Source organism: Sebastes umbrosus, chromosome 4, assembly GCF_015220745.1.
Source record: "Sebastes umbrosus isolate fSebUmb1 chromosome 4, fSebUmb1.pri, whole genome shotgun sequence".
In the NCBI taxonomy this organism is placed as follows: Eukaryota; Metazoa; Chordata; class Actinopteri; order Perciformes; family Sebastidae; genus Sebastes; species Sebastes umbrosus.
The window spans coordinates 3,907,624-3,934,182 of NC_051272.1; the positions used below are offsets into that span (position 1 = coordinate 3,907,624).

General features: G+C 41.9%; 1 protein-coding gene and 1 long non-coding RNA gene across 2 annotated transcripts; one reads left to right on the forward strand and one right to left on the reverse strand.

The window, feature by feature from the left end:
* On the reverse strand, positions 1-26,302 carry syt12 (synaptotagmin XII). Its single transcript, XM_037766800.1, has 8 exons — positions 25,757-26,302; positions 13,870-13,930; positions 12,933-13,126; positions 10,923-11,327; positions 5,388-5,603; positions 4,145-4,265; positions 3,535-3,668; positions 1-2,077 (listed from the first exon to the last, which is right to left on the reverse strand). The coding sequence occupies exons 2-8, from the start codon at positions 13,913-13,915 to the stop codon at positions 1,904-1,906; spliced, it is 1,290 nt and encodes a 429-aa protein (XP_037622728.1). The 5' UTR covers positions 13,916-13,930; positions 25,757-26,302; the 3' UTR covers positions 1-1,903.
* LOC119486601 lies at positions 1,988-4,133 on the forward strand. The gene is made up of 3 exons (XR_005206561.1): positions 1,988-2,113; positions 3,170-3,255; positions 3,510-4,133. It is a non-coding gene; the product is annotated as an uncharacterized LOC119486601 (long non-coding RNA).
* Positions 26,303-26,559: the final 257 nt, after the last annotated feature.

The following is a 26,559-nucleotide window of genomic DNA, read 5'->3' on the forward strand; positions in this document are numbered from 1 at the left end:
TTACTGTTGAATTGCTTTTATTTCAAACAGCATTCACACAATACACTGTATTCTTGAGGCACATTCACATCAAGTGCTAAATAACTTCATGCATGGTCAAATGTAGGCTACAGCTTTGTTGAATCGAATGCAAATGCTGATTGTAAATGAAAATATTGCTTCATTATTTGGCACAGTAGGAAATATCGTCTATTGTTATGACCACGGGTGTGTTATTTTTGGATTGATTTTCAAAGTGAGGTGAGGAATGCAATCAGAAAAGAAAATGTAGACTAGGTTCTGCTTGATTAAAACGAAAAATCACCACAGTGCACGAGGCTGATGATGCTTTTAGAGTTAGCAGATATTTCACATGATAATTCACATTCAAAGAGTTACAACAAAACAGCACTATTGCACAATGTTGTAGAGAATATCTCAGACAGATAAAAAGCCACCTTGACATTCTGACTTTTATAAGACCCCTGTCACATTATCTTCATTTTAACCGTCATTTTTTTACCATTCAGGCTTCAAGCTGTAAAGTGGCTCCTGTTGGTTTTAACCAGGAACACATTATCAGTGCTAACAAGAAGTTTGCACTGTGTCTTAATGATAAAAGCTAAAATGAGTGCCTGGTGAAAAACAACTACAGATGAATTCAGAATATCAAGGTGTTTCCTCTAAGACAAAAGGAACCGTAAACCCATTTAAAGGGGTTAGTATACTTTACATCACAAGTTAAATTCCCAGAGGTGTTTTGATAATAAGTCATTGATCAGCGACAATAATGGTGTTAAATATAGTGTTGTGTAAATGAACTTGGAGTCTATTAAAGTTGTAATACTATGTAAAACATGATTTGCACCCAGAATTTAAGAGGAAATAAATGACAATGTGAAGAATGCAGTACACTATTTACACTGTTAAATATGCAACTTGTATTGCATTAATCATGGTAAAAATAGAACAATGTAATATGATATTTATATGCTGATTACATTTGATTTGGCCACCCTGTAACAACTGCTACAAATTACAATTATTTCACCTGGATAAGAGTACCTGGATTTTTTTTTTCTTTTTCAAAAGCACAATAAATACTGAACATACCAAAAACCTCTATTATTTGTCAATCTCACTGTTAACAAATTACACAAGCAAATCCAATAGCTCGACTCGGCTCTAAAAACCGCTACGAAATCAATCAAGTAGGCGCAATCGATGACTGGTTTGAAAAGACAAAATGAGTGTTTTTTCCTGAAAGAGAGGCGATTTCACCCCTCCGTCCAGTCGGTCATTCTCTAGACAGCGATAAGAGGCTACAACCAGAGTAGGCACCATGCAGAGAGGGGGTTACGCCTGCCTAAGCTGGGCTCCTTTTCTTAATTAAAAGTCCAAACTGAAATTTCTGAACAACTTTTGAGAAGGGAAAAAATTATCCACGTCTCTTCAGCTGTTGTCGTGAAGAATCAGACGATTCTCAAGCTGAGGGGAAAAGGTAAGGATGCACGCCGTTTGAAAACTCATCAATTTTCAGTGTGTAATTTGGGTAATTTGGGATTATGCATTGTTCCTTCCTAAAAGCCACCTTCACCCATAATGCACCCGAGTCAGAATGAAGCTAAAGACAGGATTTAAGCGTATAATTGATCCAGGGGATCAATAAAAACACTAGTTCAGAGTCAAACACTGGCTTTTCAGATTCCTCCCCCTTACATGAAGATAAGGTGTGTTACTCACCAGCAGAGCGACACATACCCCACACAGTATTATATCCTCCTGTGGGCCAAAAACTCTTATCTTACTAAAACAGTGTCAAGCATGGCACCAAATAAGGGGAGAGGGTGAAAAGGAACGTGAAGAAGCGAGTGTTTTACTTGAAACAGGTCGGGTATGTACGGGAGGGGGGCAACAAAGAGGGCTAGATCCTGCGCAGAGGGTGCCACATGGACACGGGCTTCCTCAGAGTGGCCAGCATCTGGTTCCAGTGGGTGATCCCCATCCCGCTGGCCTCGGGGCCGATGATCACGTGACCCAGGTTCTCGCCCCGGCCGTCTTCTGTTGCCTCTGCCACCGTCACCCTCAGGGAGAGTTCCTGCAAACAGCATGATACGGTTACACAACCTGCTGCGTGAGCATGACTCAGCATCTTCTTTACAGCGTGGTTCATCCAGATCTTTATGTAATCAGTTAAACACAATCATTTTGTAAAGGGGAAGAGCAGTTACATCTTTGGGCTTTAAAAACTTTATAGACTGATCGATGCATTTAAAAGGAACATTTTATACTGCAGGAACATTTTAATGATGTTGTCATAGTTATGGTTATATTAGTATTTATGGTTAAATGGATTTAGGGAAAGCAAAATTGTCCTGTCAGTCGGTCCACCACTTTGGTCCTGAAGACTGAAATATTTAAACAACTACTGGATGGATTGCCATGACATTTTGTACACACATTCATGGACCCCAGAAGAAGAACCATAAAGACTTTGGTGATCCCCTGACTTTCCCTGTAGAGTCACAATGAGGTCTGCATTTGTGGTTTTGACTGAAATGTCTTCACAACTATTGTATGGATTGCCACGATATTTGATACACACATATGACCCCTTAAGATGCTAATAACTTTGGTGATCCTCTGACATTTCCACTATCATCAGATCAAAATTTTACTTTGTCCAATACTTGGGTTTATGACCAAATACCTACTAAATTAATAACATATAGAATACGTCAGTAAATATTCCACTCGTAAATTTTGAAGCCTTTAAGTGTCTTAAAAAAGTTGGCTGCTAACAGGCAGCTAAATGAGACTACTAAACGTCATCACACCGACTCGTCCGCCTTTACAGCCTCGTTGTGTATAACTTAACGTTATCCTGGCGATTGCATTTACACTTCAAAAATCATAGAAGTGGTGTTCATTCGTGAAGATTATCTTGCTGAACAAAACGTGTTAGTATCATAAAGGTTTGTTTGCCACAGAGCTTATTTTCTGCAGTAATCCAAAACCCAATGAAAAAACTCCCATTGGCTGTTTTCCAAGGGCGTTGCTAACTTTCTGGTTGGCCTAAAAAAATATGCCATCCCTGGAGCACACTATTGTGTTGTTAAATTGTCTTATTATTTACTTATCTATCCTTTATTCAACCTCTTGAGATTCATCATCTCACTTCCCTTTTTAGGAAAAACATCACACACACAAACAAACACTTACAAATAGCACAATATAATAAGACCTGAGAGGCCTGAAGGAGAAAGGCTTGACTACGTAAGTACTTAAGACTATGTTCATGGCAAACATATTGTAAGTAATCATTATGAAAATTATTGTGAATTCCATACAGTCCCCTTAACATGTTACAATGTTGTAATGTATACATACCTGTTTAATGTAAGGACTGTTGTTACAGTTACTATCAGCAATGCTGGTTTATTATTCTGTTTCTGTTACGACATTTTTATCTTTCTTATCTTTTTCCTTGACCTAAATTCCCTCTAATAAAGTTGCATCTCATCATTCAGGCCCCGTTTGATGCCACAGTCTAACCTGCAGGACGATGGACGGCACAGAGAAGATCATGGCTTCGTTGAAGATGGGGTTTGTGTCGTCCCGTTTGGTGGAAGTCTTCTTCTTGCTGATCTTCTTGCCGTCTTGCAGGAGATACACTTTGACAAACGGATCTGATAACAAGAGTGAGCGAATAAGATTACTACCTTCTAAGCTTTTAAAACCCAAGCTACACACATAAACACCCCCGCGCACAGTTTGTAGAGCATGTAATAAACTTCTCATTAAAGAGTAATCAGTTAGAAGCACAGTCCTGTACACACAGTTAGCTCTGCGGATGATAATGACAGTGTTTCAGTGGGTGACCTTTAACGGTACAATGTTAGTGAGGCACTTATCTGGACATTTAATGTGATGAACAAGTCATTTAAGTCCCATCTGCCTGTCTGGATATGAATAAATGTTTTCATATCCTCTGGGAGATGACATTGAGAGTCTATTATTACTGAGTCTGTAATCATTTTGTTCTGTTTGGATGGAATTCAAAAGCAGACAGATTTATTCATAGTTCATACAAAGAGTAACAGACACTCAGGTAGCTCCCGTTCACACACATTTAGAAATGAAACACAAACGGATGTCCCTTGACCTGCAGTGTTCTTGCTGTTGGTCCACACCAGGTTCTTGCACTTGGCACAAACCACCGTGAGGCGCTCTGCTGTCGGCAGATAGCTGAGAGACAACAGGATCTCCCCAACTGCATCCACAGCCTGTGGAGGGTCATACCAGAGCATGACAGACATTAATTATTACACGACATTGTGCCCGTCTGGGTGATGCTTTAAAGCACTTTACACAATCATGATCTTTTTCATATACTAAAGCAATTATACTATGCTGTTAGCAGAAGTCTGGCCAATTAGAGCTCCCTCTTCTACTATAGGTTTGATTTAATTACATTTTTAGGTGGTATGCTACTTGCACATCTCTGGTAAGTATGGTAAATAATATTTATATATCATTTTAAAGGTGCAGTGTGTACCATTTGGCAGCATCTAGTGGTGAAGTTGCAGACTGCAACCAACTGAAACTTCTCCGGGCCCTTGGGGGTCCTTCTGTGTGGAGTTTTGCATGTTCTCCCCGTGTTAGCGTGGGTTTTCTCCGGGTTCTCCAGTTTCCTCCCATAGTCCAAAGTCGTACAGGTTAGGTTCATTGTTGACTCTTAATTGAGTATGAATGTGAGCGTGAATGGTTGTCTGTGATAGTCTGGTTGTCTGTGATAGTCTGGCGACCTGCCAAGGGTGTACCCCGCCTTCGCCCGATGTCAGCTGGGATCGGCTCCAGGCCGAGATGTTGCAGTGCAAGTGAAATGTTTGTGTCTGGGCATAAATACTTTTCAAACTGTATTAAGAAATCTCATGTACAAATTTATATGCCGGCTAAATCACTCTGAGAATGACATAATCTTGCGGTTGTCTAGCAAGATTTAGCAGGACACGGTACCAATCCCAGCTGTGGAGGCATTGGTATAGTTCTTTATATGTAAGGCATTAATGTATGTATATATTTATACTTTTTAATATCTTTTAATCATGACTTTTTATAGTGCTTCTTGTATTGTAATGTATTATATGTAATGTATTGGGGTTTTTTTCTGGACCTTGAGTCTGCAATAAAGTTTGAATTGAATTGAAACTCAGCTTTGATTCTTATTTATTGAATATGACATGTAGTTTTGCTGAACGCCCAGCAGGGGTTCTCAGACACCACCATGCTTTCTTACACAGTATTTAGATACTTTTGTTTACTGTAGGAAGCATGTCATACTGGAAATGTGCCTATAAACTCATATCTAATTTCATCCTATAACACATTACTGTATTGTGACTCACCTTGTTGACATCTTGAAGGTAGAGCCAGGCGTTGAACGGTCTGATGGTCAGGTCCAGGTCTGACAGCTTGAGATCTGCGACCCCGGCGCTGATGTTTCTCTCGTCCGCGTCGATGCCAAAAGCAGCACAACGCAGGCTGTACTCCTCCAAAAAGGACACGTCCATGGGGATGGAGAAGTGCTCATCGAAAAGCACGGTGAATGCATTCGCCTGGATCTGTGAGAGGATAAGAAGATGGTTGAAATGTAACATTCACCTCTCAGATAATTTAACTCTGTGCCAATTTGAGAGGCAGGATGGTCATCTGAGTTCATGTAAGTTAATTGCTACTTATGACTCTGGCACAACTCCTGCACAAAAGTCGTTTGCTTGCAATGATTGTAAGATAAATCACATAAAGTCAAGAATCTAACTTTACAAGAAAAGATGTAGTGTAGGCTGTTAACATGTCTCTTCATCCTCTACCTGACTCACTCGACCTCAGAGTCAGGCTGTGAAGCACAAAATGACCAAACACTTATTTATTAGAACTTTTGTTAAAGGGTCAATTCACCCAAAATAATAAAAAAGACATTAGTCTCCGAGATTTCTGCTCCCACCTAAATACAAATGAGGTGAACTTTTTTTTTGTATTGCACTACTCTCTACTAAAGAAATAGTACCCATAGAACTCCTGGCAGTGTGTGCTGTGGACTATCCATAGTAATGAGGACATTGTTTCTGGAAAGACACGCTTCTGTTTTTTTAAATGCAATTTTTCAATGTTATCAACACCACAAACTAAATTCTATTCACCTTCATTGTATTAGAGTGGAGCTGTAGATATAACAAACTGTAGAAATCAAAGTTATGTCCATTCGTAACATACATTATTGTTCTGTGCATATCCCTTATTCATATTTATATCAATATGCACTTTGCTACTGTTTGCACTTTCTAGTTTAGATGCTAAACCGCATGTTGTTGTGCCGGTGCTTACTTTGTGCAAATACAGTAATGTTGAATCTAATCTAATAAAATTTAAACTAAATGAATCAAATCTAATATCTCTAAAATAAACAGACATTGAAGCCAAAATAGCAGGAGCAACAACAAACCAAATGGAAAATGTGTAGGTCTAATCAGAAGAATGTCTGACATATTGTAGAAAACTCTGCAGAGACGGAGTAACATTTTCACAATTTTCTGATAAACGTCTCTGCATTGTTGAGAACATGCAGTATATTAAGAGCCCAAGGTCATAGTGGATGCTTTTCACACCATTTCCTAACACATTCCTTTCACTCTGCTGCGACTAGATGTATCATCCTGTAAGAAAAAAACACTTGCAAACCCACCGGCACGGCATGAAAACAACATCTTTTGGTGTGTTTTTCATCATCCAGCCTCAAAACCAAGTGGAATCAGATTACTAGTCACTATTCAATTTCTTTTCTTGGCAGCCGAAACAGCTTTTTACAATGAAAAAGACAAAGTCTGAAGGCAGTTTGGCCTGGCCAGCAGAGCCCATCGTGACTACTTTAGATTGAAGTGAGAGACTCAGCTGCCACAGTGACCGCCAGCATTGGCTGTGTGGCTACTACTGCTGATTTCAGGCCATCAGATGCCGAAGCACGCGCCGAAACGAGGGTTTTTACAAAACGATCAGAAGTTACCAGGCAACTAGTGAACGCGCAGAGAAGAGCAGATTTAAAAATAGGTCTTTTTCCCACCAGTGTGAAAGTGTGAAATACAATGAGGAATATTTCTGCTAAATACAATAATACAGCCTGTGATCAGCATGTGAGGCCGACCTTGGGTTGTGCATCAAACAGATCAACAGCACCGTAATCTAACATCCAACACCTACAGAATCCAGAAGAGGCCCAGCTGCTGCTGCTGCTGCTGTGCAAATATGTACATAAAGATATAAAGCATCCAAAGCAGGCAGTATCTCTCCCCCAACCCAGCACACAGACCTGCACCCCGTCCACAATATGAGTCTGTCTGCACTGTTAGGCTCATCGCTTAGGGGGGATAATCATGGCGATGTGTGCGGTGAAAATGAAGCAATAAAAGCTCAGATAGAGGCATGTGTGTGTGTGTGTGTGAGCTATACAGCAGACAGAGGAAGGGGGGAATGAGAGAAGAGTGGCGTGCACATTATTACAGGCAAAGAGATGAGGGAGGATGAAAGAGGGAGTGATAGACGGGTGATGGGCGAAAACAAAAGCAGTGACAACAAAGAGAAAAAAAAAGAGAGAGAGAAAGCACACAAGAAGACAGAGAGAGAGAGAGAGAGAGAGAGAGAGAGAGAGAGAGAGAGAGAGAGAGAGAAGCTGGCTTGACCATTAGGGCGAGAGAAGCTGATGTCAGCATTTCTTTGGTCTTCACCACTCCTCGACATTAAAGAGGGAGCCACTGAAGGCGCAGCTCCCATTATTATTATTATTACACCCAGTCTGAACGCATTAAATAGAACAAAACAACATGCTCAAGTGAGGAGAGACCCTGTTGAGTCTGTGTCAGCCTGCATAAACCGTATACAAGACCACAGTCACACGAGGCAGCCAGGCAGGAGTTAGTGAATATTCTGGCAGCGTCTCGCTAAGAGCAGAAGGCGAGTGGCAGGTGTAGCAGATGGTTGAATGTGCCCTGTTTCTCTTCCTGCCGAAAGGTCACTTCACGTTAGATTCAAGCTTCTTTTGAGAAAAAGTAACAACCAAGAAAAGCACATTTCCCTCCTTTAATAACTCACTACAAGCAACAGTTTCTTATCACCGCACCTGCTGCTCTAGAACACATCTATTGTTGTATATACCGTATATATTGTGATGTTTTAATTTTGTCTAATGCTGTTTTATTGCACTAGTTGTATCTATGTTCTAATGTCTTGTATCGATTTGCCTTCTGACGCCGCCTCTTGGCCAGGTCGTTACTGTAAATGAGAATTGGTTCTCAATCGACTAACCTGGTTAAATAAAGATAAAATAAAAATAAATAATTTCTGCCAGGAAAAGAAAATATGCATTATAAGAACATAAATACTCAAAATTATGAGACACTAAGACAAAATAAAACATAATATATCCTATTCCTTTTTTAGATTCTGATAGTAAGTCACAATTATGATTATTATATTTTGACTTCGTAACTTACAATATGGTAAAGTACTGGTGGTAAGTAACGGTAAGTGATCATAATAATAATGTTATTTATATAGCATTTTAAAGGTGCAGTGTGTAGGATTTGACGGCATATAGAGGTGAGATTGCAGATTGCAACCAACCTAAAACTCTCACGTGTACAAGTGTGTAGGAGAACTACGGTGGCTGACTATCTTCTTCTTCTGGTAAAAATTGGTTTCCATACATCCAGAAATCCTCTATCACAATATATCAAAGTTGATATTGTGATATAATTCATGATAGTACATTTGGTGGTCTTAATACAATAGAACACTTTCTGGGATTTTAATTGAGGAACAGTTTACGGAAAAATTATCCAGACAAAAATATCTGTTTTTGCCCAATCCAGAAAATCTATGTACTTCATCACATTGTCTTGCTCATTGATTCGCTGTTCCTGAAGGCCTTCTACACCCAGGATCGTGAGATGGTTTATACGTCATCGTAAAAACTGCATAATACACATCATCATGATCATCGTCATTCTAACCTAAACTGCAGGTTACAGGTTAGATTTCAGACTGAGTGAACTGTAAGTCAATCACATCTACTCCTGATGAAGGTAAAGGACGTGAAAACAAACTCCCTGACTACATCCGGCTCCCAGGGGGGCTCGCCACTCAAGTAAATGAAATGTACTCTTCCGTCAGACAGGAAGGGGATTGGCTTGGCTTGTCAGGCTGCAGGATCAAGCCTCTCACCCCTGTGGGACGTATCACTGTCTCCGTCTAAAATTCAGCCAGGGCTAAAATCTTCAACACCGTTCAAGCGAGCCAAAAGCTGCCCCCCCACCCCCCTACCCTGAGCGAGAGAGCTTCAGACGCTGCTCTCCCTCAAGTTCAGTCATCACGGCTTAACAGCTAATTAACCAACTGAGAAGCTTTTTTTATTTATTTATTTTTCCCCCTCAGTCCTGAATCTCTGCCCCATCAGTAGTCTAGTGGCAGATATGCTGAAAGTCTCTAACGAGTATCTTTAATGATTGTTTGATTATTTAATGATTGTATATTTGAAACACTAATAAAATGCATTGCCTTTACTTAACATCGACATAGTATAGCCATGTTTGCACATGCATTCACACTGTAGTGCTGAAGTGAGGATTTGCTGTTTTTTTATCACTGTAAATTTGAAGTTGAAAGTTTTTTTTTAAAGATGCGAATGGGCGAGATTAGAAGCATTTCAATTGCCTCCACACGGCTCTTAACATGGCAACGGCTGAGTCGGCGGCTCACAGCTAACAGTGCTAACAATGAAAACAAAGGCAACAATGCTGACTGAGCAAAAAGTGTTAACCTGAGAGTGGGCGCTACGCTTCTGTAATGGTGCTGTCGGTCGGGACGGCGTTATCAGCTGTAACCGCCGTATGAGCGCAGTGCAGAGTGGCATCTGTGAGCTAGCCAGTGGGGCACGCTCACATGCACTAAAAGGCACGTGTGACTGGCCAGGCTATGTCAACAAAGCACATAGAAGCTCTGATTACATCACACACAGAGGGAGAGCGACTTCTTTCTCTGCTCAGGTAGACATTACTCCTCTATATCTTTACATAGCAAATAGTTGTTTGATGCTATAGTAATGCTCTGGATATTGTATAGAGCAACTTTAACCTTTATTTAGCGAGGATAATCCAGTTGAGATTTAGAATTTCATTTCCAAGGGGGTCCTGGCTGAGATGGCAGCATAAAAAAAATCACAAAAGCACCACATAAAAACACAAATAGACTTAAAAAACAAAAAAAGCAAAAAGTTAAAAACGACATAAAAACCTATGTGGCTTGGTCTGTCCACCGCTTTGGTCTAGACTGAAATATCTCAACAACTATTAGCTGTATTGTCATGATTGCATTTGGTACAGATATCCACCACAATACATTGTGTGTATCCTTGAGGTCTAACAAACGGGTTGAATGTATTTTTTTCCTTGTAAATCATTTGCAAAACTGATTATTTGAAACCTGCTTTTTTACAGCAACGTTAACTTGCTAGCAGTCTTCCTCTTCGCTGCCTTTCTCCTGGCACACTGCTGTGTTTTAGTATCACCATGTAGATTAGTGGAATAGTACACCATTGGCAAGAATGTGTACTGCGTCACCTGCATGGGCATGCATGCAGCTCCTCCTTAAAATCACCGCTCAATAGCGCCTATTAGTGATCAAAAACTCTGCAGGGGACCTTTAAGTGATTCACTCTTTAAACTCTATCACCTTACCATTCAGAGAAACACAACTCTGTCCACCAGGAACAGCCTAAACATGAAGCAAGTCCTAGCTGGAAACAACAAACTATTTCCAAGGTCAAGCTTCCCACTCAAGGCCAAGCTCCACATACTGTACTGAGGAGATACAAGCACAAAAAGCCTCCTTACCCTTGTGACTCCCACACTGAGCTCCTCTGGCCCCAGGGAGACTCTGATGAAGCAGCCGGGGAAGTCTCCCTCCTCCCTCTCCAGCAGGTCTTTGCCCTGGTGCAGGGCGATGTGGAGCATTCCCGCCCCCTGACCCGGATGCCCGGACGGCTCAAACTCCAGCGTCACCTCCAGCTGGCCGACCGTGTAGTCGTGGCCGAAGTTGTTGGCGATGGAGGAGATGGAGCTGAGCGAGTCGGTGGAGATGGATCGGTTGAGCTGGTGCATGCCGGTCGGGTCCAGCTCCCTGCTCATCAGCTCCAGGTGGCCCAGATCCCTGAAACCGTCCGGGGTGTCGCCGAGGGCCAGGCTGGGTTTGCGGCTGGAGGTGTAGGAGGTCCGCCGGTGGTTGTTGGCAGCCACTCGCTTCAGGGAGGAGTAAAGTAAGTAATGAAGAACATTTTAAAGGTACGGAGATGGACAACTAACGCACAGAGAACTGTTTGCAACTACAGGAAAAAACTTGGTTGTTAGTTCTGTGTCAAAACGACAACCAAAAAGAGTTCACTTGTATTTATTCACACTATCTTGTAGTTGCCACGAGTTTTTTGAAATTTGTTCTTTTACTCTAGCATGTAATAGTCATACAGTATATATAAGCAAAAAGCAGGAAATGTGGCTTGTATTTTGAAAGTTGGGGTTTAGTAGTCAGTTGTGTTGGCAACTGTTTGCTAACTATGGCGGGCTTATTAGCAAACAGTTGCTTATTTACCTATCCAATAGTTACAGAGAAACTTAAGCATTCATTTGGTGTCATGTGTCTGGCCACAATATTCACCCTCTTTTAAGCTCTGTTTTTGGCCTCTCTTTTGGTCTGGTCGCTAGTTGCTACCTGTGTCTGTCTGCCATTTGTTACCGAGGAGGTAGTGTACAGTCGTTCTTTAGAGCTGTTTCTCTGCAAACAGCTGCCTGCTGCGGCTGAAAACAAAACACTATGAGAAAGGTGAGAATGAACCAAAACAGTAAAGTTGCAGCTGGACAGCTAAACAATGAACTGAACCTCGCTATGAAGCTCTGTGAGAGAAGCAGCAGATTCAGGTGATAACTCTCCGTAAGCGCATCACTACAAGCGACCCCCTTTCACATTGTTTTCACATTAGTCGCTTTAACTCAACTCACTTCAGCTCAACTTGTTCCTAGTTTTGACCATTGTTCCTGTCATTACCTCTGTCATCGAGGTTATGTTTTTGGTTCAGTTTCTTTGTCTGTTTGTCAGCAGGATTACGGTAAAAAACTAATGTCCCAATTTTCATGAAACTTTGCGGTTCGGTGTAGCACAGGCCAACAAAAAGCGAATTCAATTTTGGAGCAAACTGGCCATGGCGGAGGTCTGCGCTCTCCGAGTAATCTAAAATAATTTCTGAGATCTGGGAACATGACGAAATTACTACTAAAAAGTTTGACAGGGCTAGAAACAAGCAGGACGGTTTGGATGATAATTTCAGCAATCACCTTTGTTTTCTCTTCCAAATAACTAACTAATGGCTAACCTCATCAACTGATGAGTTTCATACTTCTTGGTAACAATGTTGCAGTGTTTCCAGATCTCAGCAATCACTTTGTTGAGTACAATTGTATTAATAACTTGAGGTTATAATAAACAAGAGATATAATGGACACAATTACAAAAAAACAAGAACCAAATTTCTAATGAACCAGAATTATCTTCTAAAGTACCGATAGTCAATCATGTGCCATTGAGGCCCGAGACCCTGAAGGTGCAACTACAAGCAGTGAATTTCCAAAGACCAAAAATCAAAATCAGCTGCTGCTGTCTTCAGTGAGAAAGAAAATCCAGACTCTCGACTCTCCGTGCCACATGATTGCTCACCACTTGCTCCAAAAGCAAAGAAGCTGGTTGATTTTGCCACTAACTTCACAAAACCTCTCACCGTTCTGCCTTTTAGAGATATAAGTGTTGTGCACATCAATGATATTTCACATCTCTGAGTAAAGGTCATGTAAATGTACCTTTTGTCTGACTTCTGAGAACGAGGTGCCATATTTTTCTTGCAGATATCGATAGTCAAAGTTGGGGAAGGGTGACGGCGCGGGGAAAGTTCCAGATTTCCACAACTTCCAGATGTTGACCCCGGCCACGGCCAGCAGCACGAAGAAGCCCACCAGGTAGATCCCCACCTCCCAACCGGGCGGGTTACGCACCACTGAAACACACACACACACACACAAAACAAGTGCTTCAAGACATCCTTACTTCCATTTCATCAATGATAACATAAAGTTTTGGCCTCATAACTGTCTGTTATTTTATATTTGATGGGGGAGTTTGATCACTGGTGAAAGTGCGCAGTTTGGGAGAAACCCAGGACAGAGAGTTTAAAGAGGCTTTTTTATTTTAAGATCAGTATGAGTCTTAACAAGCTCACAGTCAGCCACTGTTTCAGGCCTTGTCATTCATCACTGAGCATTGAGATGACTTTGGGAGCGTTCGGGAGGCATAAAGTTTTATGTAAATCAGATAATAGTTTGGGACCAAAATCTGACAGACAAATTGAAATGCCGCTCTGAATTAAACGTCAGGGCATCTCATGTTGCATTTCAGAGAGGGATTATGAGCCTGTGCCGAGCTGGCTTTCTCAAGATGAATTGCTTCTGTGGGAGGACTTTGACAGCTTTAGCTTTACTTTTTAAACACAAGAGATAAGCCAATTATAAGGCCCGTCAAAATGTGTTGTAACATCGACGGCCTTCAGCAGGAGATGAGGCCGGAGGAGTTATAAAGCTTGTGCAAAAAGGTGACGATCGCTGTCAAATAAGACCTCAGAGCAGACACACAAATGCACGCCGCTGAATGGAAATACAGCCTCATCTCTCATGTGGATAAAATCTCATGCATTAATCCACACAAGGACACCCATGCGGAAAAAAAACAGAACTGTCCACTCACCACTCAGATGGTAGCCTGATATATCCCCACTTTGAGCGGAGGACATGGTGCTGCAGCCAGCCTGGATAAAAAAACAAAACAATAATCTGTTCAAGTGGCTTTTTATGTCAGAGACCAAAACAGAGAACAGTCTGGCACTCTTAGAATGAACTACTCAAAGAAATATCACAGAATTAATTAAAAAGGGCATTTGGGTTCATCATCCAGAATCAAATTTGGAGTATTTTTCATCTAAAGTAAATTGAATATTCAGCTGAAGGAACAATGAATTATGTTTGCAGAGTGTAATTAAATAACCTTTTCATACTTAGTTAGACGTCCTTATAATCTCTCAATCTAAATCCTTTGGCTTCAACATGAATCAGAGTAAACATGGCTGAATTAACCCGGAGGGCAGAATGTACCGTGGGAACCTAACGACTCCTGACATCCACCGCTGCTTCAGACACATGAACAGGACGGGGTACATGCACAATAAGATGCATGCATAACAAGGGATGTCCGGGCTCTGGGTGCATTTTCAAATTCTGACCCTGGACCCCCTGCGCAGGAGTGGCCAACAGAGAGCCAACGGGTCTGCAGACTTTCATACTCATTTCATTTAGGCAATTAAAACTACCTGGTTAAGGTTAAGGAAATATTGTGGCCATGTTTTTAAAAGAGAACTTCACCGATTTAGCATTACACTTTGTCGGATTCTCGATGGACAGTTTAAAAACAGAACCAGAGATATCGTCTTTTTAATTCCACGCAGTCTTGTTCCTCGTCGAAAGTGCTGCCTACATTACCCACCATGCAACTCAACAGTTGACAGTTCAGTTCAGATTTAGGTGCGTTATTCTAGTAGCCTCCAGCAGAGACGAGGATCTACAGAGGTCTGGTAAGCTCACTTCTTTCTAACTCCACATCCCCATTTGTTTTTCTTTTTCAAACTTGAAGTCTTCGGTCCAAACCGATGCTGACTCGCTGACTCAAGTGACATCACTTGAGACAATTTATCAGACTTTGTGCAGTGCCCTCTGGAGCCACGAAAGGCTTTATACAACTTTTTATACAACCCTAACCCTAACCCTTATATTCTAATGAGCCTGCATGTGGCATAGGAAGGGGAGCCAAATCTGAATGGCTTGTTGCATCACATGTTTTCTGATTTAGACAGCCCACAAAAAGCTGACTTGGTCGTCTTATTTCACAGTTTGTGGGTTGGTAGGAACTCCAGATACCCAAATGAATGTGCACAAGCACTGAAAAGGTGAGTTTTTCATGACATGTCTCCTTTAAGTGTTTGAACAAATGACTAACGCTGTTGTTTTTTTCCGATGAGAACACGCTCTCATCTGGCCGTTTATACTCTTACTCATGTTGAAAGACTTTGGAAAGACTGAGGGCATATTCTACACAAACAAGAACATAAATTGGCCAAAAATCTCAAATACTAATAAAGTATGTTGTGTTTCAGACAATGCACTTTGTTTGTTTGCGGGAAATTTGTTTGTTTTTTTCCTGCATGAGCAATTTCACTGAAACTGCGAGGACTGTGGATTTTGGGGCCCTGGAGGGAAATTCAACAAGTAAACACATGACGACTGACTTCCTTTTTACAGTAACAGAGATGAAATGTGTTGTACACCTGAAAGACATATCAGTTTTTAATCATTGTGCTTTGATAAACAGTGAATGTAATCAGTTCCCCAACCCTGCTTACAGCACAAGACTTCTGGGAGAACTCAGTGATTGTACATTCTCTGTAGGAGTATGATGCAGCTATTAGGTTTGTTTAGTTAAATCAATTTTTATGGTTCTTTCTTAAAAATAGCAGCGAGGTCTCTGTTTTTCAAGAGACAAAAGAGAACAATATTTTTCCTGTGCCCCTCTCTTCCTCCGCAAACTGCAAAAAAAAAAAAACGATGGGCGCTGGCGTGTGACTCATTCCTCCACCCGAACTCCCCTCCCGCTCCCGAGCTTGTTGGAATCTCACCATATCTCAGTCGGGACTCGGGGGAAACGAGAGCATTACACTAATGATATAGAAAAAGGCTGGAGAAGGGGTTGGGGAGGGGGGGGTGGGGGGTTTGTCGACTCAATTCTGCTGAGCGCTTTGCAGACCACAGCCATGCAGGCCAATTAAAGAGGCTGACGCAGTGCAGGGCCCACTGACAGCTGCTGATATGCCATTAGTAAAGCATGGGGAATCTCTAGCAGAGAGGGACTTGTGAGCGTCCCCCCACCCCCAACTTGGCCCAGCATGGCTCAGATCAGCATGGCTCGGCTTAAGGTAACATACATGTGTAGATCCGGAGGAAGCTCAAGAGAAGGAAGAAGAGGTGGAAGGATCAAGGATGGGGAGGGAAAGGACAAGAGAGAGAGAGAGCAACTGTTTCAGACAGATTTAGTACATAACAATGAGGCAGCGTGGGCGCTGTGGTGCCTCGGAGGGCTTAAGGTGGCAGAATACTAACAATGAAGTCCAATTAGCCTGAAATGGAAATATATTTGAAAACAAGGGGGCACACAGTCACCGCAGTTTGTAAAGTCTGGTAATTTGAGTTCGGCGTGAATGGATTTGAGGAATTGGATGTTATTTGATCAGACAAAAAGAAGCAATTATCCTCTAAAATTAGGGGTGGGGAAAAAACGATACAGAATAGTATCATCATATTTTGCGTGGCAATATTGTATCGATACATGGACATCAAGTATAGATCTTTTATTATATGTAAGGGATAATGTACAGCGAGCCAGTCATTGTTGTGAAATAAACCCCGACAGCGTGACGCAGGACCCCGACGCATCGCCCTGAAGTGGTTTATTTCACAACAATGACCCACTAGCTGTACGTTATCCTGCTTAATCCACGGCTACTTACTTAAGAAATCAATAATTACTCACAAAAACGGTCCCCCAGAGACCGAGATCAGAACTGCGTCCATAGCAACCGGTCTGTTATACATAGCAGCGGTCTGCTTTAAAGAAATGATAGACCATAGAATGCCGTAATTGACCAATCACAATCGAGTAATCAACAAAGCCGTGTAATAAAGACTTATCTAACGTCCCGCCCGCTGTTCTGTTTTTCCGAGGTTGTAGCAGGCTCAGTCTTAAAGCTAGAGTGAAGATACTGGTATCATATGAAACTAGAAAAACCTAAATTAATTGTTACCAATCATGTTATGTTAGCTCGTCGGGATGAGCGCTAAATAACGCTCCAAAGTTATGTAAAATTTTGGTGAGGAAAAGTGGGTCCCTTGACCTCTGACCTCAAGATATGTGAATCAAAACTCAATGGTATCTTATTAGATAAAACAGCCCTACCGGATGAACTCAAGTATCACTTCATCGACACCAACCATTATGTTCCAATTGCGTTTATTTAATCCATTTTTATGACTTATGGTTAAACAAAAGCAGATATTGTTAGAGTTTCCAGCTTTAAGGTGGATTCCCAGCACGCTGCCTTTGACAGAAAAGAACATAACATTGTGACCTTTGCTGCTTGTTCTCCTCCCTCTCTTTCCCATTTCTCTTGTCACCATCTAACACAAAACATCTAAGCCGAAGTGCCTCAGAAAGTGTGATAAGGAAGATGGCGTTTGGAGGCTGAAAATAGCTTGTGTTATAAACTGAGACAGAGAGAGAAAAAGGAAAACAGACAAGGAGATGCTGACATTAAAGGGGACCTTTTTATGCTTTTGTGCTTTTTCCCTTTTCCTTTAGTGTGTTATATCGTTTTTTGTGCACGTAAAAGGTCTGAAAAGTTACAAAATTCACGCAAAAGGGAGTTACTCCCCCAACAGAAACTCCTGAAAAGTCCTGGCTTTTCTTCCGTAACGTGGTGATGTCACCAAGTAACACATTTGCATAACGGCTAGTTTGGCATGCCCTCAAACAAAGCTAGTTAGAGCGGAGCTGGAGCGGAGTCCAAAGAGTTTGGTTCCGTTGACCAATCACAACAGAGTGCGCCAGCTGACCAATCAGAGCAGACTGGGCTTTTTGGTAGGGGAAGGGGAGGAGCTTAAACAGAGCGTTTCAGACAGAGGGTGGAAAGAAGTGCTGCAGCAAGTATGAGAAAAGTAAAGCATTTGTTTAACATTAAAGCATGTAAGCATGTTCTAGTAGGAACCCAAAATACAAGTATGCACCTGAAAATGAGCATAGTAGGTCCTCTTTAAGGGGGATGAAAAGGATAATGTGGACCAAGCTGAATGTTTGTACACTAAAGTACTACTTTTCTCACAATTGCAATGATTAAGCTGAAACCAGTAGAGCTGGAGCAAGAAGTACATTGGCCTCAACCTAAACCATGATGTCTTATTTCCAACATATCAACAGTCATGGGATATGTGATATTTTCTCCTTCAGATTCGAGACTTTCCTTTCGGCTGACAGCTCATTAACACACGGCTGAGAAGGGAAAGGTGAGCATTTGCATAAAAGCTTTTCCACTGACGTGTCATCTTCATGCCCCACATGATCTCAACTCTCTCACTTCTTTAGATTTATCTCACCGTTGCTGCAGGGGAGTTCTGCGTCTGATAACATTTCTCATAAAGCCTAAAACGATCGTCTTCCTCCAGTGCACACACAGAGAGCGGCTGTGCGGAGGACGTTTTAATTACCGAGATATGCATGAAATGAATATCTTGTCACAATGTCAGCTTGCAAAACAGGCTGCGATGAGCGTTAAGTGGCGTGTGAGTAATGCAATGGAAGAGAGCTCGTGAAATTTGTGAAATATCATTTTCCAGAACAGTAATGAGGCTGTCACAGGAAAAAAAGAAATCAACACAAAGGAAAAGCCTGAGTTAACAATGCGTGATTATCACCACTGAAATGCCAAAACAAGACAAATATTTTCTTCTGCATTATTGGGTGCAAAGTCAGTCTAATATCCAGGTTAACACTGGCACTGTACAAAAACGGTAGGCCTAATCATATCATAATCATAGTGTGAGTGTGTACTTTATACTCATGTATCTCAGTGTGAAAACAGTATCTTTGTTTCTTTGGCTTCTCTGTGGTCTGGTGCAGGGTTGTCAACGAGAATCACTGTGTCCAGGGAGGAAACAGACATTACCAGTCGGCCTCCTCTGTGTCTTCAGCTGAACATAAAGCAGCTCAGACACAAACAGCAAACCAAACGCACCTGTTCAGAGAGCAGCAGATTCTGCACACTGAATGTAAATATAGCATATAGCTGCCGCTGTTTGCTGCTAACAGTCGGGAAGAAAGAAAACAAGAAAATCCCTCTATTGGAGCTGCATGTTAGAACAGGTCCGATCAATAAGAACAGACACACAGATTTATGTCCACACACACACACACACAAACACACGCACACACACACACACACACACACACACACACACACACACACACACACACACACACACACACACACACACACACACACACACACACACGCACGCACACACACACACACACACACAGAAATAAAAAGGAGAAAAATGAAAGAAGAGGTTAGATGAGGATGAGATAATAGAAAGAAGTGATGGGGGGAAATAAAAAAGAGATGAGCGGCTGTGTTGAAAAAAAAATAAGAAACAGAGAGCAGCTGGGGAAGAGAAGAAGAAGAAGGAGGAGGAGGAGGAGGAGGAGGAAGGGAAGGGATCGCAGGCCTGTCAGCTCGCTCTCCCAACAACTGATAAATCAACTTTGCTTTTAATCTCACCCAATGACTCCTAATCAAATTAACTGCCTCGCTGCCGCGCTCAGTGAAACGGCCAGATATAACATGACACTGCAATCTCTCTCTCTCTGTCCCACCTCCTCACATATCTGCCTGTTTGTTTCCATGCCAGCTACACTTTGACTTTCTGGTTTAGACAGCTCATTTGGTGAATGGTTAAGTAAAAGCAGCGTTGCACCGGTTGGCGCCGGCTTTTAAATGTCAGCTGCGGCGGCGCCAGCTGAGACAGGAAGAACCAGCACGCTGCAGCCAATCAGCTCAATCACTCAGAGTTAAAACAACAAACCCTCAAACTTTCTTTGGCAATACTCTACTTCTGAAGGCTGCTGAAAGTACGGCAAAGGTACTGAAACTACGAACATTTATGCTTAAGTCGCTGCAAAGGATGTTTAAACAAGACCAACGCTACATGTCCACCAGATCCAGCGAGGACACTAAGGGACGCGCTGCTCAACTCAACTGGCCGTTCAAGCAGTGACATGCCGTATCGTGGAATGCACCTGATTGGTCCCTGGTTTTCTGCTTAAACAGGAAACGACACGGTGGTCTGCCCATAAACTTTCTGTTATTTTGTCTAAACGATCCATAAAAACTCTATTTCTGAAAACGTTTGAGGCAAGAACTAGCCCTTGCCACTGCTGAATCTCATTTAATTTGAGGACTATTGCCTAGTTTAACAGCTTGGTCCAAGTTTTGTGAGCCAGACGCGTCACCCTAGATGGGCTCATTTGCATAAAGCAGCGATTTTTCAACTTTATGCAAATACAGGCCGCAACACTCCCACCATGCACCGGGCGACTGCCTTTCCTGCTTTCCATAGGAAATGAATGGAAAGCGTTGAGACGCCCTCCGTCATCGGATCTGTGGAAATAAGCTGGAAGAGTCTCCAGACAGTAGGCTGTACAGCACACCAGTGCTTTCAGGTAAATGATAATGCCAGCATGCTAATATGCTCACAATGACTATGCTACCAGGCTGATGTTTAGTAGGTATAATGCTTACTACGTTCACCATCTTAGTTTAGCAAGTTAGCACGCTAAAACTTGCCAATTAGCAGGTGTTGTAAATTAGTTGATTAGACCTCTGCTCAGGACTGTGTGGGCGTGTACAGACTAATTGAGTGACATCTTCCTGAGTCTCCTGTTAGCTTTGTTGGGGTGGGAGAAATTACACCTTATTGGTGGATGAAGATTTGTGACCTAATAACGTCCCATCAAAGCTCCAGCCCACCTTCAACCTGACTAGAGGTCTGATCAGCCAGATAACTGAAAACACCTGTGTGGGTGTTCAGAAGCTTTAACCCGTAGTTGATCTGCAGGATGTATCTGAAACATATCATTCGTTCTCCATCAAAATTAGTACAAAAATCGGGCTTGGATTAAAAAACAAAAAGATCGGATTTGATCACCGAAACATCTTTTATTTAAATTGTATAATCAGTTTCAATCAATCTTTTAGCTGTAACTGTGAAACTAATAGAGATACTTGACTCGACTTTGTAAAAGTAAATCAGTTTAACTCAAAATGGAATCAATGGAAAAGGCGTCTGTGAGTGTAACAGCGAGCAGAGGATTGTTTGCGCTCCGTCTACTTTGATTATTCAGGCGAGGTCTAGTGAAACAACTCTCACAAATGGAATTTGATTTGTCTCCAAAAATCTGGCGTTTAAATATTTTTCTCTCCTTTGCGAGAGACAGAGAAAAAAGCTCTGTGTGCAGTTTGTGATGAGCTTACGAGAAAAAGCCTGCGACTGAAAAGGCTAATATACAGAGAGGATGAAACTTTACAAACACTATCAAACCAGACAAATGGAGACAGAACGCTTGTTTTGCTTGAATTAACTGCACAATTTGCCTAATAAATGATGACAGAGCACATGTTATTTTCCAGAATCAGCTTGATCATGGTTTCACACACATGGATGTGTCCCAATACAAGCACAGGCAGCAGGGTAATTAAATAAGTTGCTGAGTGTTTCCCATTTATTTCAACACCTGGATGGACTGTTTCCATGCCACTGATTTTTCATTATACCTACTACTTATTAGATTAACAAGCTGACAATTAGGCTAACACAGGACACGAAAAGCACTTAGTGCTACAAAAACGTCTGTCAGACCCGACTTAATGTTACGGAAAAAGGTTCATTCACTCTCAGTAATGTGAAGGTGGGTGGAAGCTTAAATTCTCCAAAGTGGGAAAGAGCAGCGACTTGAAGCCGAGCCACAGCTTTATTGATTAACTATTAAGTGACTGCAGTTAGATCCAAAGGAATTTGGACAGTAACACAGTTTTTATGCTTCCGCTCTGCATCCTATAGTTTAAACCTTACTTTGAAATGCCCGAATCACAGATGGGACAGAAGGGATTTAATATCAGCCACAGCTGGTTAACTGCTGTGGTGTGGCCGTTGGAACAGAAGTGATATTACATTAATTTACTTTTTAAGATTGCGTCGAATATTCAACACTGCCGTGTAAAAACGTGTTACGATCAACCCCGTTCTCCCCTATGTCACCATTGGCTGGAACTGGTCCCAGCCAAGAAAAAGTCTGGTACATAACCCTTCTGTAAAATTGCAAATTGTCATCTTTACACTTAAACAAATTAGTTACAACGTGTTAATAATTTGTGTTTTTTTTCATTAGAGTCAGGCTAGCGGTTTCCCCCTGCTTCCAGTCTTTATGCTAAGCTAATCTAGCTACATATTTACAACACAGATGTCAGAGTGGCATAAACAACACTGTTTAATGCCTAATAACTTCTACTGCACAGTAGGAGTCACAGTCTCATAAATGTGATTCATCTTGCGATACTTTATTTTACGGTTCTCTCTCCAGCCTGCTGCGTTTCCAGGCATCTCCAGGAGAAGTGAGCTGTAGCTACATTTGGCAGCAAACTGCTCTGGCCACATGCATCCACCATAAAATGAGGCAATCCATTACATGATCTATTCTGGAAATATTAGTATGATACATTAAGGTGTGAGCCACCGCTCGATCTTAGGAAAGAGCCATTTTGATAATGGCAGAGGGCCTTTAGGTGTTACAGTAGACTATCTTTATCTAAGTGCTCTCAGTTTTCTTAATGTAATAACACTTTTCTTTCGAGGACTTCAACGGGGACACGGCGAGGGGAAGGTGCTGTTAGTGCTGTGTGTGTGTGCGTGTGTGTGTTTGTAGAGGCAGGGGAAGCCCATGACAGAGAGCGAGAAAGAGAGTTGGTGTTAAACGAATGGCTGAGATGATTGCGAGTGCTGGTGGAGGAATTGAATTCTGAACAGGTCGTATTTCAGCCTGGCCCGAGGAGGAGGCGAGAGTCCTAGTGACACACACACACAAACACACACAAACACACACAGATCTTTTACCTCTACTGCCAAGCCACTTCACACAGACCTCCAGCATCGTTAGAAAGCTGCGGGGAACACACTGGAAGAGTCATAGAGGACTCAAGTGTTGAGATCATGTGAAAAAGATTTTTTTTTTATTTGGCAGTTTGAAATGTGGAAGCCGGATGTTGTTGTTGTTGTTTTTTTTCAAGTGAACGTTCCTCTTTTTAATTCTGAATGTGCTTCATCATTATAAAATCACAGCTTTGAGAGGCAGAAAGTCGACTCCCACACATCTTTAACTGTTAATTGATGCAGAAAGCTTTCCCAGTAATCAGTGCACATTTCATTTTCGAGATGGGATACTGAAAGGAGGCCAAGAGGTAAAAAAATGATCCATACAGCGGGAAAACAGGACGTCTACAAAGCCAAGAAAGTGTTACAGGGACAATCAGTCAACTTTAGTTCCAGTAAATACTTAGGACCATCACTGGCTCCAAAAATCACAGACTACCGAACAAACTAAAGCCTCTAAAAGCCTCAACGACAGACGCCAACCGGTATACATTCTGTTATTCTCAAGTGCCATTATCTGCATCACTTCATAGGATTATCATTAGGGATGCAACGATTGTGAAATTCTGAATACCGATACCAATGTTTAAAATAACAATTTGGCCGATGTTTTTTGTTGTTGTTATTTATTCCTTTTTTTTGTGCCAGGGAAACAAAGACATCTTCATTATGAAGAAAATAACTGAGCTGTGTTAAAGTCATTCAGCTTTTCATTACACTGTCTTTGAATGAGCTCAAATTCAATCATACAAATGTATGAAACAACATTTAACATAACCTGCTTTCACATGAAAAAGATTATTTAATTAAATTCTTAATAACCAACACAACATTTAGCCAGTGCAAAATTGATGAAACACAACAGATAAACATCGGCCACTTCCATCTGTGAATGTCATCTTATTTACCGATAGGCCGATGGCAGTCAACAAGGCGGTCGATACCGATGTTCGGGGCGATAAATCGGTGAATCCCTAATTATCATGGAGTAAAAGCAACATTCGAAACCCATGTAGCATCGGTATTCTCTCAGCGAGAGACACTGATTCCCAACCTATTATGGCTTATGACCTTTTAAAGCAAAGCGATGTCTCCTCGTGACCCCTTGTCACAGGTTGCATGTCTGAGTTGCAACCAACTGCACCAAATGCCACCAAAATAAATAAATAAATAGAAATATGTTGTTTTGGGTTGGAAACCCCTGAGGTAGATCAAGAGACACACAAGCAAACAAACTGTTCAGGACTCAGTACTTTCGGAGCACCAATCAAACTGCATTTCATCTAAAGTTCTTACACAGCTGTTTGTGTTAGGATCAAGTTAAACACTGAAGTTTTTTTTAGCAAAATGTATCAATATTCAACAACATTAGGTATTGGAAAGAAAGTATTATGCTGGTATTGGTATATAAATTGCCTTGAGACACTGATTCCCAACCTATTATGGCTTGTGACCTTTTAAAGCAAAGCATTGTCTACTCGTGACCCCTTGTCACAGGTTGCATGTCTGAGTTGCAACCAACTGCACCAAATGCCACCAAAAAAAATAAATAAATAAATAGAAATATGTTTGAGGTAGATCAAGAGACACACAAGCAAACAAACTGTTCAGGACTCAGTACTTTCAGAGCACCGTAAATCGTAACTCGTAAATTCGTGAGCGTGATTTGATAGCTCAGGGCTAATGCCCTTTTCTATCCATAGGAAATCGTTGGAGGGAGGAGAGAGGAGATGGAGGAGGAGCCCAGTTGGTGTTGAGGCATCATGGCCCATGCCCGGACAGTTGAGGAGTTTTTTCTTCTTCCTTTTCCTCATAACAAAATAAAATAAAATGAAATATGGATACAACTAAATGGAGAGAAAAGTAAATTAAAGAAAGAAAAAAATAATAATAAATAAATATATAAATAAATAAATAAATGTATAAATAAAAATAAATAAATAAAAATAAATAAAAGAGCACCGATCAAACTGCATTTCATCTAAAGTTCTTACACAGCTGTTTGTGTTAGGATCAAGTTAAACACTGGAGTTTTTTTAGCAAAATATATCAATATTCAGCAACATTAGGTATTGGAAAGAAAGTATTATGCTGCATGGTATAGGTATATAAACTGTATTTATTGAGCCTGAAATTAAACTCAAAGAGCAGCATACTACACTATCTCCTTAGACCCAGGACTGGAAGCAGACTCAGTCTTAAATGGGTTTCCTAAGTATTAAAGGCATAAAGATTAATAGCAGCCATAAAAAGCTGAGTAAAGTCTATTCTGCAAACAAAAGACTGGCTGAACCTCCACGTCCCTAAAGCTGCTCAATCAAACCTGCACTAAGTTTTTTTTAAGGCCACAGTTTCCAGTGTGAGTTGAGCAGAGTGGTGCTGAACGGACAGCTCCCGGTGCACCAAGTGTGTCTTCTGTTATCACTCCTTTAACCCCTGCAGCCACTTCACTCCCTCAGCCAATAACCTCTATAGTTCAGGTCGACCTGCGATGCGGATCAATATTTGGGTCGACTGAGAGAGATAAATGATTGGAGTCGCAGAAACGCCGTGCAAGAGAAAGCCTGTCTGCAGGGATGCATTCACAGTCACACAGTCACACAGCTCAGCTATAACGCTTTAACGCTTTACATTAATCTCTTCACTGTCAACAAAGAAGCAGAGGAGGAGCAAAATAAAGACGCATGCATGTCTCCAAGTCTCGCCATGATGTTGTGCACAGAGGAGCAGCTGGTGGATGTAAATGTGTGAGTGAGTGAGCACGCAGTTCTTACCCGGAGTTTTCTTTTGGTGCAGTAGGGAGGAAGGAGGAGGAAGAGGAGGAGGAGGGGGGGTAGGACCAACTCCACCGCTCTCTCTCTCTCCCGTCTTCAGGCGCCTCTCTCCATCCAATGACACCGGTACCGGTCCGGTCTATGGATCCCGGTGGTGGAGGTGATGGTGGATAACGGCGTTAACACTCTACACCGTTTCAACGCATCCGGCCAGCTGAGGAAGATGAGGAAGATGAGCAGCAACAAAAAAAAGAAAAGGGTGATGAAGAAGATGATTTTTATCTCCGTGTGTTTGTGCTGCTGCTCTCCGGAGTCTGAAAAGCTGCTGCCAGAGGCATTTCTGTAAGAAGCCCGCAGCTCAGCAGCTCAGCAGCTCAACACCTCAGACCGACCGACCGACTGCAGACAGACAGAAAGTCCCTCCTCTGCAGCGCAACTTCCACCGCCGGGCCGCTCAATAACACCACCAGCCTCCTCCGACAACAAGCAGCTCCACAGCAGCAGCAGCAGCAGCAGAGGACCTGTCTGCTGCACACACACACACACACGCACGCACACACACACACGCACACACACACACACACACACACACACACACACACACACACACACACACACATTCACACTCTCTCACACACACACACACACGTGCGCGCACACACACACACACACACACACACACACACAATCTCACACACACACACACACACACAAATTCACACTCTCACACACACACACACACACACACACACACACACACACACACACGTGCGCACACACACACACACACACACACACACACA